This window comes from Chelonia mydas, chromosome 8 (genome assembly GCF_015237465.2).
Source record: "Chelonia mydas isolate rCheMyd1 chromosome 8, rCheMyd1.pri.v2, whole genome shotgun sequence".
Lineage (NCBI taxonomy): Eukaryota > Metazoa > Chordata > Testudines > Cheloniidae > Chelonia > Chelonia mydas.
Window position 1 is genome coordinate 20,308,152 of NC_057854.1, and position 12,924 is coordinate 20,321,075.

At 48.2% G+C, this 12,924-nt stretch overlaps 1 protein-coding gene across 3 annotated transcripts in view; it reads right to left on the bottom strand.

The window, feature by feature from the left end:
• The window catches only part of ERGIC1 (endoplasmic reticulum-golgi intermediate compartment 1), a 103,360-nt gene that overhangs the window by 25,256 nt on the left and 65,180 nt on the right, over nucleotides 1-12,924 (bottom strand). For all 3 annotated transcript variants that reach the window (XM_027824767.3, XM_007062354.4, XM_037906442.2), the window contains 2 exons: nucleotides 5,804-5,898; nucleotides 4,782-4,906 (listed from right to left, as the gene is read on the bottom strand). In XM_027824767.3, the coding sequence (XP_027680568.1) occupies nucleotides 4,782-4,906; nucleotides 5,804-5,898 (220 nt within the window). The remainder of the gene's footprint in view (nucleotides 1-4,781; nucleotides 4,907-5,803; nucleotides 5,899-12,924) is intronic.

Below are 12,924 nucleotides of genomic sequence, written 5' to 3' on the forward strand. Positions count from 1 at the left end.
CTTTAGTTGGCACAAAATATTTGCACTCAGCCCTTTTTGAGATGGGTGGGAGGAGGTGGGGGTTTGCCCTAGGGCATTAATTATTTTCAATACCTCCCCATGTAGGGGTAAAGCCACTCTAGCAGGTGACGTGGAGCAAAGGACGTTGAACAGTGAGTCCTACGGCTCCTCAAGTTCCTCTTCCTGGAGCCCCAGGTTACAGGCGACCCTCTTCAAAAGCTCCTGATGAGCTCTGGTGTCATCTTGTGGAACTGGGTGAGGGGCACCCGTAATCGCTTCGTCTGGCGATGATGAGGATGAAGCCAGGGCCGAGGGATCCACCACATCCCCCGGTGGTCCAACTGGCTGCTCCCCTAGTTCCTCAGGGGACTTGGGGGGGGGGGGGGATCTTCCCCTGCGGGGCCTCCACCTCCAGAGGAGGATGGGATGCTGCGGCTGATGGCCTATCTGAGGCCCCTGCCACCAATCAGGCAGCCTGGGAAGGCTGAGTGAACCCCCATGGATTCCAGGGGTACCATGCTGCCGGCCATTGGCCCAGAGGCTACGGGTCAGTTGCAGTACTTTTGAGGTCGACAGTACCACTGATCCAGGGGCCTGTCCTGCTACCAGGGACTCCTCATCAGCACTGGAGTCGCAAGCGGAACGGATGCTGTGGAATGACCATAATCAGCTGGCCCAACGGCACTCCTCACCTCGGTGCCCGCCGCTGTGCCTCGGCACTGACCTGTCTGGTTGGGACGAGTTCCTCCCATGGGACCCTGGGAATCTTCGGCGTTCAGCGGAGCTACGCCTCACACTGCTTGAGCTGTACCAGGATCTAGAGTGGGACCAGGAGTCAGAGCAGGCCAGTCGTCGATAGAATCTCCCCGATTGAGGGGATTCACGTCTTGGCAACAGGTGCTGTCGGGTGGGTGACCGGTGACCCCATTCCACCGATCGGTCGCAGGACCGGTGCCGCAACATTGGAGACCCAATGGGTTGGTCTCAATGCTCATGCCGGGGGGCGCGTGCCACGGCAGGTCTGCACCAGGTTACCAGCAAGCCGCACCTCGAATCCTGCTGTTGGTGCCCAGGGTCTGGAGACCGACGAGGGCTTCTCTGAGCCGGTCTCGCAAAGTCTGAGGCGTGACAGCTCCATGCTGGCGAGCGCTGGTGGGATGTCATCCGCGATGGGGAGCAGCGCTTCTGAGACAGGGAAAGTTGGAACGGTCCCAAGGTGGGTTTACCCCTGGGTTTGGTACCACCAGAGCCGGTGTGGGGGGCACCGGAAGCGTCAGGATCTCTTGCGCTGCCTGCAGGGCCTCAACAAGATTTAGAATTGACAGAGGCCCTCGTCACCGTCTGGTGTGGCAGGCATAGTACGCGAGGGGCTCGACTGCTCAACATGAGCTGGGGCCCGACTCCCTGATGGAGGTGTCAAGCCGCCCAACACAGGTCTTGGCTCTCCGCCGGCCCTCTTCTCTCCCTCATGGGAAGTGGGAGATCTTCCCCTCGCGGACCTCTTGGGCTTCTTGGCCAGGAAAGGAGATCGGTGCCAGCTCGTAGACGGCACCAGTGGGGCACTCCATACTGATGCTGCAGTGCTCAGGGCTGAGTCGGATCTCTGCTCCGGTGTCAGGGTCAGTGCCAACTCCATCAGGAGTGCCCTAAGATAGATGTCTGTCTCATTTTTAATTCTGGGTTTGAACGACCTAGAGATGCGACACTTGTTGCTTATGTGTCCTTCTCTGAGACATCTTAAACAGCTAAAGTGTGGGTCGCTGATTGGCCGCTTACAACAATCACATGGTTTAAAGCCTCGGGATCAGGGCATGCCCCATCTCTAGGCTGAGTCCCATCCGGGACCAACTAACTAGAACTATACTAAGGGTAAATACTAAACTATTTTACAAAGAAACGTTTGTGAGACACACTGAATTAAGCAAAAGCTAGCCGAAGCAGCAGAAGTTCCAGCATCATCACTGATGGCAAGAAGGAACTGAGGGTGGGGGGAGCTGGTGGTGCCCCTTATACCACGCCATGCAGGCGCCACTCCAGAGGGCGCCAGAGCCGGTCCCCCTACGGATACTGCTAGGGGGAAAAACTTTTGGCACATGTGAGCACACACACCTAATATGGAATGGACATGAGCAAGTACTCGAAGAAGAACAGTAACTTCTGCATACATAAAAAGGAAAAGGAGTACTAGTGGCACCTTAGAGACTAACCAATTTATTTGAGCATAAGCTTTCGTGAGCTACAGTGAGCTGTAGCTCACGAAAGCTTATGCTCAAATAAATTGGTTAGTCTCTAAGGTGCCACTAGTACTCCTTTTTCTTTTTGCAAATAAAGACTAACACGGCTGCTACTCTGGATTCTGCATAAATGGATTTCACCTAAGGGCTTCAGTTGCCATGACAATGTAAAGCAGCTGCTCTCATGTCATTTTTGATTGGATCACTCTGGAATTCAAAGACACTTCAGAACATGATTACCAGAACTGCACCATGAATCCTTTCAATAGAGTCAATGCAACTGCTGCTCTGAAAGGGCCAGGTAAATTTTCCTTGGCAGCTCAGTGCAAAGGATTGGTGTCAGAAGAAAAAGATCTTGAGTGCTGATGTGGTTGGCAACACCTAGCAACAACTGATGCATTGTAGAACAGTAGTGGGAGAATTACCACTGGAGCCATTACCTTAATGATCCCGATAGCTCTGCACCAGCGGAGACTGGCATATAAGGGAAGACCACATGGTGCTTAGTTTAGATCAGGGGTTCTGAAACTGGGGGTCGTTACCCTCAGGGATTATGAGGTTATTACGTGACGGGTCGTGAGCTATCAGCCTCCATCCCCAAACCCAGCTTCACCTCCAGCATTTATATTAGTGTTAAATATTTTTTAAAAATGTGTTTTTAATTTATAAAGAGGGTCACTTGCTGTGTGAAAGGGGTCACCAATACAAAAGTTTGAGAACCACTGGCTTAGATCAAAGCAAGTCTAATCCAAATGGTTGTATGAACACCCGGACACCACTGGGAATGCTTGTATGTGTGCACAGGATGTGTGTTACAAGCATACTAAGGAAATGATACTGGGGATGAAGAAGCATAGTCAACATTTAGAACCACACAGACTCATCTCACTGCTGCTCTCTGCACTCCCTCCCGTGCACTGTACCCACCGGTTGTCTTGCCATATGCTATCATACACTTGTTAGACTCCAATGGAGCAACAGTTAAGCATGTGCTTAACTTTACACACACAAGCTGTCCCACTGAAGTCAACAGGACTAAATCACATACACAGAGTTCAGAGAGGCTTAGCTATTTGCAAGATCAGAGCCTACGATTGTAAGACCATGCCTGCAGTATGTGTGTGTACAGTGTCAAGCACAATGAGACCTAAATCCCCGACTGCGGCCTCTAGACCCTACCATAATGCAATTAACCCATGCTTACACAGCATGGCTTGTCCTCTTCTAGTGGCTGGACCCAAGAGGTTCGCAAGTCCATACAGCCTTTTTGCTAACAGACTGGGATCTTTTAGCTCAGGCAGTAGAGGTTCATGCTTTTAGAGCCAGAGCTCCTGGGTTTGACCCCTGCCGCCAAAGACCACCCCCAGGAGTGATGTATTACCCAAATAATAAAAACAAAAATTAAAGAGAGTCAGGCAGATCACCCTATTCCTACTTTGTGAGAGAAGAACATACAGCAAGCCTCCTGGCTCTGACCTGTGCCGGAAAGCAGACACATTACACGTACCAGACAGGAACTTCACTTCCTTAGCCCTACACTTCAGAGAGCTCTCAGACTTTCAGAACAAAAAGATGAAACTGCACTGAGCTCTATCCCAGCTTAGTAGCTAGTCAGTCATCAGTCTCGCTGGCTGCTTAGTGGGAGAGAGAGACAAAAAAGACTATGCTTCAAGGAACAAGTAAGTCCAAATCATTTTCATGCCACAGCGTAAGCAAGGGGCTCTGCCGGTTATTTTTAGATGTGATTTAACATGCTCTGGGAGGGAGAGAAGGAAGCAGGATTTGGCTGCCTCTGTGGTATATGACAAGGCGTGAATAAAGCCGTCAGTGAGCCACACCCTCCCAATCCCCACACCCCATTTAGTCATCTGCAGCATTACATAGCCAGAGTAACCAATTCTGGACACACCCATCCCGGAGAGGAACCTCCCTAGGCCTGTATATTCATTCCCTCAGAGCATGCCAGAGATCCATTTCTACACAGCACATAGGGTGCACGCACGTGGGTGTTCATGGCACCCCATCTAAACACGAAGCCATTTCTATCAAGCTGGCATCCCCAAGTGGGGAACATTCCAATCATTCTGCAGTTCTTGGAATAGGACAGAGTTCGAATCAGAATGTGCCAAAGCTCTTTGCACAGCAGTGAATCATGTACTAGAGGTGCTGTGATTACAGAGGGCAAACAGCAGCCATTCTGCATTCCCCAATAGCTCATACACAACCTAAGACATTAGAGCCTGTTTTAATGAAAGGGGCTGTTGGCGACAACACAGGCCTGTTTTCTGCTATTCAAGAGGTGACACCTGGAATGTCGTTCTAGACAGGGGTATATGGGCGCTTTATTTAATACTTCTATAGGTCTAACTGTGCAGCCTCCTCCTAGTGCTATACTGCAGCATCAGAGAGCTGAGCTCATGTCATTATTTGAAACCACAATACCTGCAGAGCCATTCAGATGTGGGCTTTCAGGAGCACTTTGCATATGGGGCTTGCCAGCTGCTCCCGAACCACCATACACCCACAACCGGTGTCATTCACACTCACCTTGTTGATGCTGAAGTGGCCCTCAAACCTGCAGCCATCCCCATTATTGAGAGGTACTTTCATTGAGTTGTCAATATGACCAACTTCGTGCCTTCCCATTTCATCCTGAATGTCCAGTCCAACCACTACCCGGTTGGGAGGGGGAAAAAGGAAAGATAAACGTGGAGAAAGTTACAAACAGGAAAAGGTGTGCACAATTCTTTGTGGAGCACAAACAACTTTTTCCTGGCATTCAACAGAATCGTTCAAGTAAATTCACCTCTTAAAGTAAAGGTCATTGCTGCTCATCAGCAGTGATGGAATAATCACCAAAGAGCTTTTCAGCTTCAGAGTATTTTATGAATATTAATTTAGACATTACACCCTTGGGAGGTAGGCCTAATTCCCATTTTTCAGATTGAGAAAGTGAGGCAGAGAATTTAGGTGATTTGCCAAAGGCCAAATGTGACATCTGAGTCAGACAGCTGTGATTAGAACTCAAAAGGTTTCTTACTCCTGGACACAAAACAGCAGACCATGAAAGAGGAAACCAGATTTAGTCAGATCTCACTAAGGGAGGTGGGTCACTAGTCAGAACTGAAGGAGGACAGAGTCATATTCCATTGCTAGGTAGGGTCACAAGAAAAAGATAACCTGGCTTAGAATGTGAAGTAGTAGGGTATTTACAGAGACTCAGCCACTGCAGAAATCTGACCTCCCTCCCACACCTGGATTGTGCAGCATGAGCCACTGGGTTATGTAAACATGGGCACAACTGATTCCCTATAGAGATGACGACACACTATAGAAAAGAGGCTCTCTAATGCCTCTCTCTACAGTCATACTCCTCAGAAAGGGAAGAACAATACACTGGACAAGGTAGAGTTTTTATTTCTTCCCTAGGAGAAAAGGGCAACAACATTTCATCAAAATACAGGGTGGGGATTGCTCCCAGATTTCACATTAAATGAGTAAATTTAGAGCTTTGAGTAGCCACCTCCAGAAATACAGCAAGAAATCTAGGCCTGAACGGAGACACTTACATTCACAGTGCAGGTTCGGTAAGCTGATGTTCAGATTCACTTCTATTTTACCTCCACTCTCTTTGTCTGGGTCGTCTACGTAAAGCTCGTTAACTCTGCAGGAAGATGAGCACAGATGGTTTCACTTGGTAACTCACACACACGGCTACTCTTCAGTAGGGGAATTTGCTCAGAGAGGGAAAGTTAGGGTTAGTTTGTGTGACAGATGCTAAAAATCTCAGGAATTAAGTGAGAAGAAAGCCTTTCCAGAGGATATGAAATCAGATGGGTACAGACACTAGCAACCTGACTCTATAACTTGCACATAGCAATTGCAGGACAGAGGGGCTTTACCCACCTCACTCACTCCAGTAGGAAACCAAGTCAACCACTTGCTCTAACCAAAAAAAAAAAAAAATTAAAAAAGTTATATACTTCCCCCAAAAGGGGCTTCCACTTGTGACATGAAATAAGACTGCTCTTTCTAGAGGTGAATGGCTAATTAGTGCATCAGCCCTCTGCATTATGGGGCTCCTACCCCCCTTAGGAAGAAGGAAGCCTATAATCTGATATATACAAAGTTGTAGCCCTGTCTGTCCCAGGATATGTTGGATGTAAGATGTTCTGAAGAAGAGCTGTGTGTGGCTCAAAAGCTTGTCTCTCTCACCAACAGAAGTTAGTCCAATAAAAGATATTATTAGAAAATCAAGGGGGGGCGTGAGGTACTATCGTTTATTAGATCCACATTTGTTGGTGAGAGAGACAAGCTTTTGAGCCACACTGAACTCCTCTGAGGTCTTGTCTACACTACAGAGTTTTGTTGACAAAAGGCAGCTTTTGTCAATAAAACAGTGAATGCATACACACTGCGATGGGACCTTTGGCAGCAAAAGTGCTCTGTTTTGACGACAAAATAAAACCACCCTGATGACAGACATAAGGTTTTTTGCGCAAATTTTTTGTCGACAAAGTGCCAGTGTAGACACCACGCTTGATTTTATTGGTGTCCCACAATGCCCATCCTGACCGCTCTGGTCAGCAGTTTGAACTCCACTACCCAGCAGCCAGGTAAACAACCATCCGCCCCTCCCCCTTAGAAGTCCCAGGAATTTTTGAAATTCCATTTCCTGTAGGCTCGTCATGGAGAGGTCTCATCGCATCTTCCCAGGTGACCATGGTGGCTTATTGCAGCAAACGCTCTCCTGCTGCACCACTACTGAGCTGTTGGATCTGCTCAATATCTGGGGAGAGGAGTCTGTGCAGTCACAGCTGCACTTGAACCGTAGGAATTGGGATACCTATGGGCAGATTTCTTGAGGCTTGTGCGAAAAGGGCTATGGTCGGGACACGCTGCAGTACAGAGCAAAGATAAAGGAGCTGAGGCAGGCGTACCATAAGGAGAGGGAGGCAAACCGTCACTCCAGTGCTGCACCTAAGACCCGCTGGCTCTACAAGGAGCTGGATGCTATCCTCTGTGGTGACCCCACCTCTACTGCCAAGAGCCCCGTGGATATTTCGGTGGGCCTGGGGGTAGGGGAAAGAGGACCTAACCCAGAGGACAAAGTCATTAATGAAGAGGTGGAGTTAGACACAATGTGGAGCGCCCGGTGGGTTGCCCGGTGAGGCAGGCCGCCAGGAACTGTTCACCACTCCGGAGGTGTCTAGCCAGTCCCAGCAGTTGCTCTCCAGTGAGCAAGAAGCAGGAGAGGAGACACTTGGTAAGTGGCTGTGGTTTGTGTAGCGCAAAGCTGAGTTTAGGGTGTAGAAATGTACAAGGCTGGCTGTGTTTCTGTGTGCTGGACATTCCCCTGTGCAGCTAATCAGTATGGCGAAACAGGGGCGTTGATGCACACGGGAATCCTCCAGAGAGATCTCTAGGAAAAAGTTTCCTGGAGGTATTTGGCAATCCTCTGCCGAAGGTTCCTTGGCAGAGCTGCTTTGTTCCTTCCCCCATTGTAGGAAACTTTCCCTCGCCGTTCAGCAATCACTTGTGCAGGGACCAAAGTGGCACACAAGCGAGCAGCACAGGGACCAGGGCGGAAGCCACAAGCATGTGGGAGGCTTGCTTCCCTGCTTACCCTCAGGAGTGAGAGATCTGCTACAATGACCCTCGCCTGTGGAAAAGCGTGGGAGAATTTTAGAATTTTTTCCCTAGTCGGCTGCAATGCAACCCTTGTAGGGTGCTCTTTTCCCCATGTAGAGCGCCCCCCTCTGCCTCCCTAGCCAACACTCACCATGCTTTGGGTGTTCACCAAGATGTTTGCTTGCCAAGGGTCAGTGAGAGAGTGATTATGTTACCAGAGATGTATTTTACTGAAATGTTTCAATGCTGTGCGTGAACTTCATCATGCTTCGGCAGTTGTGGCCTTGAGGAACACCACACACACACTAGCTGAATGTCTCCACCAGAAAGAAAGCACCCAAGAGTGAGCAAAGAAGACATGTTCCGGGAGGTACTTCCCTTCTCCAATGCAGAGAAATGGGAATGCAAGGAGTGGAGGGAAGCCGAAAGGCAGGACAAGAAAGAAAATCAGGAGTTTGTTAAGGACAGTACTGAGCGGATGATTAAAATCATGGAGGAGCAAACGCAGATGCTGAAGTCCTTAATAATGCTGCAGACTGAGCACATGCGTGCCCACCCTCCCCTGCAGCACAATCAGAACTCTTTTCCATGCCCTCCTCCCAAACTCTGCCTGCACAGTCATTTCCACTGTCGGGGCTTCTCGGTTTCCCCTCCACTCCACCGCCTTGGACAACTTCCATAATGATAGCTGGACCTACACACAGATCTGAAAGTCTGCCCTTCCCTGGTTCCTCCTTTCCCACCAAGTCATTTTGTGTGTGTGTGTGTGCGCGCGCGCGTGTGCACATCCGTGTGTGCTGGTGTGAGTGTGCATGCTGTTTCTTGTGCAATAAAAGGAAAGTTTGTGAACGGTAACTCATCTTTATTTGTTTCCTACAAATTGAGATAGCGGGCACTACCAACACATACACAGGCAGTTTAATCATTTGCTTACTGGAACGTAAGGCCCCAAATGTCACCATTGCTTCCTAGGAAAACTACATGTCATGTAACATTGCAGCACCAATCACAGAGATATACATGACTGGTTCTCATTTTCAAAGTGTTGCCTCAAAGCCTCCCTGATCTGAATTGCCCACCTCTGATAGCCCTGGTATCTGGCTGCTCAAAATCAGCAGCCAAGCTGTCTGCCTCAACACTCCACTTCTGAGCAAACCTTTCACCGTTAACTTCACAAAGATTATGCAATGTACATCATGCGGCTATGACCATGGGAATATTATATGACCATATTATCCTCACTGAGGTCTAACCTGCCAGAAAGGCATTGCCAGCGCGCTTTTAATCTGCCAAAGGCACATTCCATGGTCATCCAGCACCTACTCATCCTATTGTTGAACTGCTCCTTACTGCTGTCCAGGTTTCATGAGCCAGGACTGTAAGGGGTATGCCGGGTCTCCCAGGATCACTATGGGCATTTCAACATCTCCCCCTGTAACCTTCTGATTTGGAAAGAAAGTTCCCGCTGTTAGCTTGCTGTACAGGCCGGTGTTCCTGAAGATGCATGCGTCATGCACCTTCCTGGACCACCCCGCATTGATGTCAGTGAAACCCCCATGGTGATCCACAAGCACCTGCATCACCCTGGAGAAGTACCCCTTCCTATCGATGTACTCCGTCACAAGGTGGTCTGTCTGCCAAAATAGGAACATGCGATTAATTGCCCTGCACACTTGCATTAACACAGCCTCAACAGTCAACTTCCCCACTCCAAACTGATTCGCAACCAACCAGTAGCAGTCTGGAGTCATCAGCTTCCACACAGTGATCGCCACACGCTTCTCCACCGATAGGGCAGCTCTCATTCCGGTGTCCTTGTGCCACAGTGCTGGGGTGAGCGCCGCACACAGTTCCAGGAAGGTGGCTTTCCGCATCCGAAAATTCTGTAGCCACTGCTCATCATCCCAGACCTGCATGATGATACAATCCCACCATTCAGTGCTTGTTTCCCAAGCCCAAAAGCGACAGTCCACTGTCTGCAGCTGTTCCGTGAATGCCAAAAGCAATCTGAAGTTGGTCCTATCCATATCAGACAGCATGTCAGGCAACTGGGAGTCTTCTTCAGTTAGGATCTTCGTGATTAACTGCACGGCCATCCGCAATGTCTTCATGACAGTTATCAGAGCGTAGGAGAGCAGTGCGGGATCCATCCCTTCACACAGAGATGGCGGGGTGAACAGAAAATAAGGGCCTTTGAAAAATGCCACAAAAGAAAACTGGAAACCCATGGAATGCTGGGACAGAAAACAATGCATCATGGGACACTGAGCCTGGTCCCTAGATGCACCGTGATCCACTCTGCCTTCCCACAAGGCCTAGTGGCAGAAGGGGTCGAGCTGGACTATGGTAAAGGTACCCACAGTGCATTGCTCACACTGTTGATGATAGTGTCCCAACTGTGGATGTCCCAACTGCTGACAGAGGGAGCGAGTGTGAACATGCAATACCAATTATTATAGCGCTTTTTGAGTGTCGACATAATCTTTGTTGACAATACTCTGCAGTGTAGACAAGGCCTTAGTCTTCACAGCAAAATGCAAGGTGGAACAGATTGTTTAGGGTAAGTAGTTAGCACATATTGTAAGAGACCATTCAAGGTAGAGTGGCCTATTAACACCTCTGCGTCAATAAAAGATATTACCTCACCCAACTCGTGATATTACCTCACCCAACTCAAATACCCTGGGACTGACACAGCTGCAACTACACTGCATATAATCTGATACATCAGAAAGGGTTTTAGAGAAAGAAGACTGCCACCTATCCCATAAGGGTATGTCTACACTGCCCACGTTACAGCATTGCTGCAGCAGCACTGTGATGTGGGCAGTGTAGTCACGCTTTATTGCCGGGGCAGAGCTCTCCTGGCGATAAAAAAACCCACCCTGAACAAGTGGTGGTAGCTTTATCGCCAGGAGCCGCAGCTGTCTATACTGGCGCTTTTCAGCGCTAAAACTTTTGTTGCACAGGGGGGTGTTTTTTCACACCCCTGAACGACTAAAGTTTTAGCACTGAAAGTGGCGGTGTAGACACAGCCTTAGAAAGGCCCACTTGTGCAGCTGATCACAATCAATTTTTGCCACCCACATTGGGTGGCAGAGGCAGGGGCAGTTTGTGAGATGGGACATTTAGGATTAGTCTCCTCACCTGTGATTAACCCTGCCTGTGCTGGAAAGCTGTCTGAGCTCCTTGCTGGAGGGGAGAGGTGTTTTAGGTTTCTCCGATTCGTGATTCCTAACTTTCGACCCTTCCTTTTTTGGCTGGTGTGCCCCTCTCCCACCCCTTCAATTACATCTCCTTCCCCGGTGACTCACTTGGAACTCTGCATAGCACTTCAAAACAATGGCATGACATTGAGATGAGGAGCATTTAGGCTAGAAAATATCAGGGGAAAGATTCCTGGATAGCGAGATCCAATAAACTGTGGAACAGTTTTCTGTGCGTGGTAGTATTATATTATAGCACTTTGCACCTTACATGTAAGATGACAAAACACAGACTCAGGTTGGAAGAAGGAATATTTAGGGTTGGCACAAATCTTGTTAGTTCCACCATTTGTGCTTATTTTGAACACTTAAAATATGGCAAAAAAATACAGTGGAGAGACAGTTGGAAGCCCACTTGCTTGGGAGATTTAAAAACTAGTCCAGATAAAGCTCTGGAGAAAATATTGTAGGGAAAATCCTGCACAGGACCAAAGAGATGGATAAGATTACCGAGGAGATCTTTTCGATCACTGTGCTATCCAGCCAGACCAGATAAGCACATTAGTGGATGTATCTGCCAATATGTGATATATATGATATAATAGTCTACTTTTTGCAAATATGCTTTACTATCTTCAGCAGTGAGAATGCCACATTACTTTTCATCTAGTGCTCAAAAGTGTGCTAAGCCCTTTTGACAAACAAAAAGAAAAATGGTCCCTGGCCAGAGGAGCTAACAGACAATACAGATGAACGGTGCTAAAAGATGAGGCAAGAGTGCTTTTGCTCTTAGGGCCCATCTCTGGACCATGAGCTTCTAGCTAGTGAATGGCATGACTTATTTATCCAGAAGGAAGTGCAGAGAGAGATGGGTTTGCCTACAGGGAAACAGGTAACTACAGGTTCGGTTGAGAAGATAATGATCACCAGATCAGTGAATTTGATTGGCGTTTGACTGAAACCAAAATAGTGTTGGTGTTCAGCTCCACATTGCTACCGTCTCCTTTCTGTTAACTGGCCTGACAAGCTGTTGGTAATAGTTACCTAATATACATTTCAAGTGATTAATAAAAATGACACAGAGGGAAGGGCAAGTCTGCTCATCTGTGACCTGGTTAGAAGCTTCTTGGCTGGGAGCTCCCATTCGTGCTAGAGGATATTAAGCCTTCTATGTATTTATTATTGAGAGACTATGTAGTGCCAAAAATTCAGGCATACCTGTGACATGGCTTCCAGGAGTGACCTCAGCCAAGAGAGGCATTAATCCTAACAGAAATGTTGCAGCTTTCTACATCCCATAAGTGCTTCCAGCAGGCTACCAGTCAGTCAGTCTGTATCATAATAGTGCCCGGCTTTCTCCGCTGTCTGAGATTTGGGCCACACTCCGTCACTGCTTTGGGCAGTTTAACATTACCACTGAAAAGGCGCTTCCATGCCCGAGCTAGCAATGGAATGTGTATCAGGTTCAAAAATTCATTGATCACTTCAAAGAGCTGTGGTATACTCCAAGGACATCAATATTTCTGTTGGGCATTTTCAGGTTATGAGCCAGCAAGAAAGTCAAATGCAGCTTCATACATGATTAACCCTTACTTTTCTCCAGGGTCAATTATAATAGGGTACTGGAATAGTTCACATGATATAATTTGTGCTTACATAATGCTTTTTCATTTGTGGCTCTCAAAGCTCTTTACAAAGGGACGTAAGCAGTAGAATCACTTCCATTTTAATAAATGGGATACCTGTGGCAGAGAAGTATGGCAATTTGCCCAAGGGCGCAAAGCCAGTGACAGAGTCAGGAACAGAATCTAGGACACCTCACTCCCCATTCCATGCTCCATCCACCAGGTCAC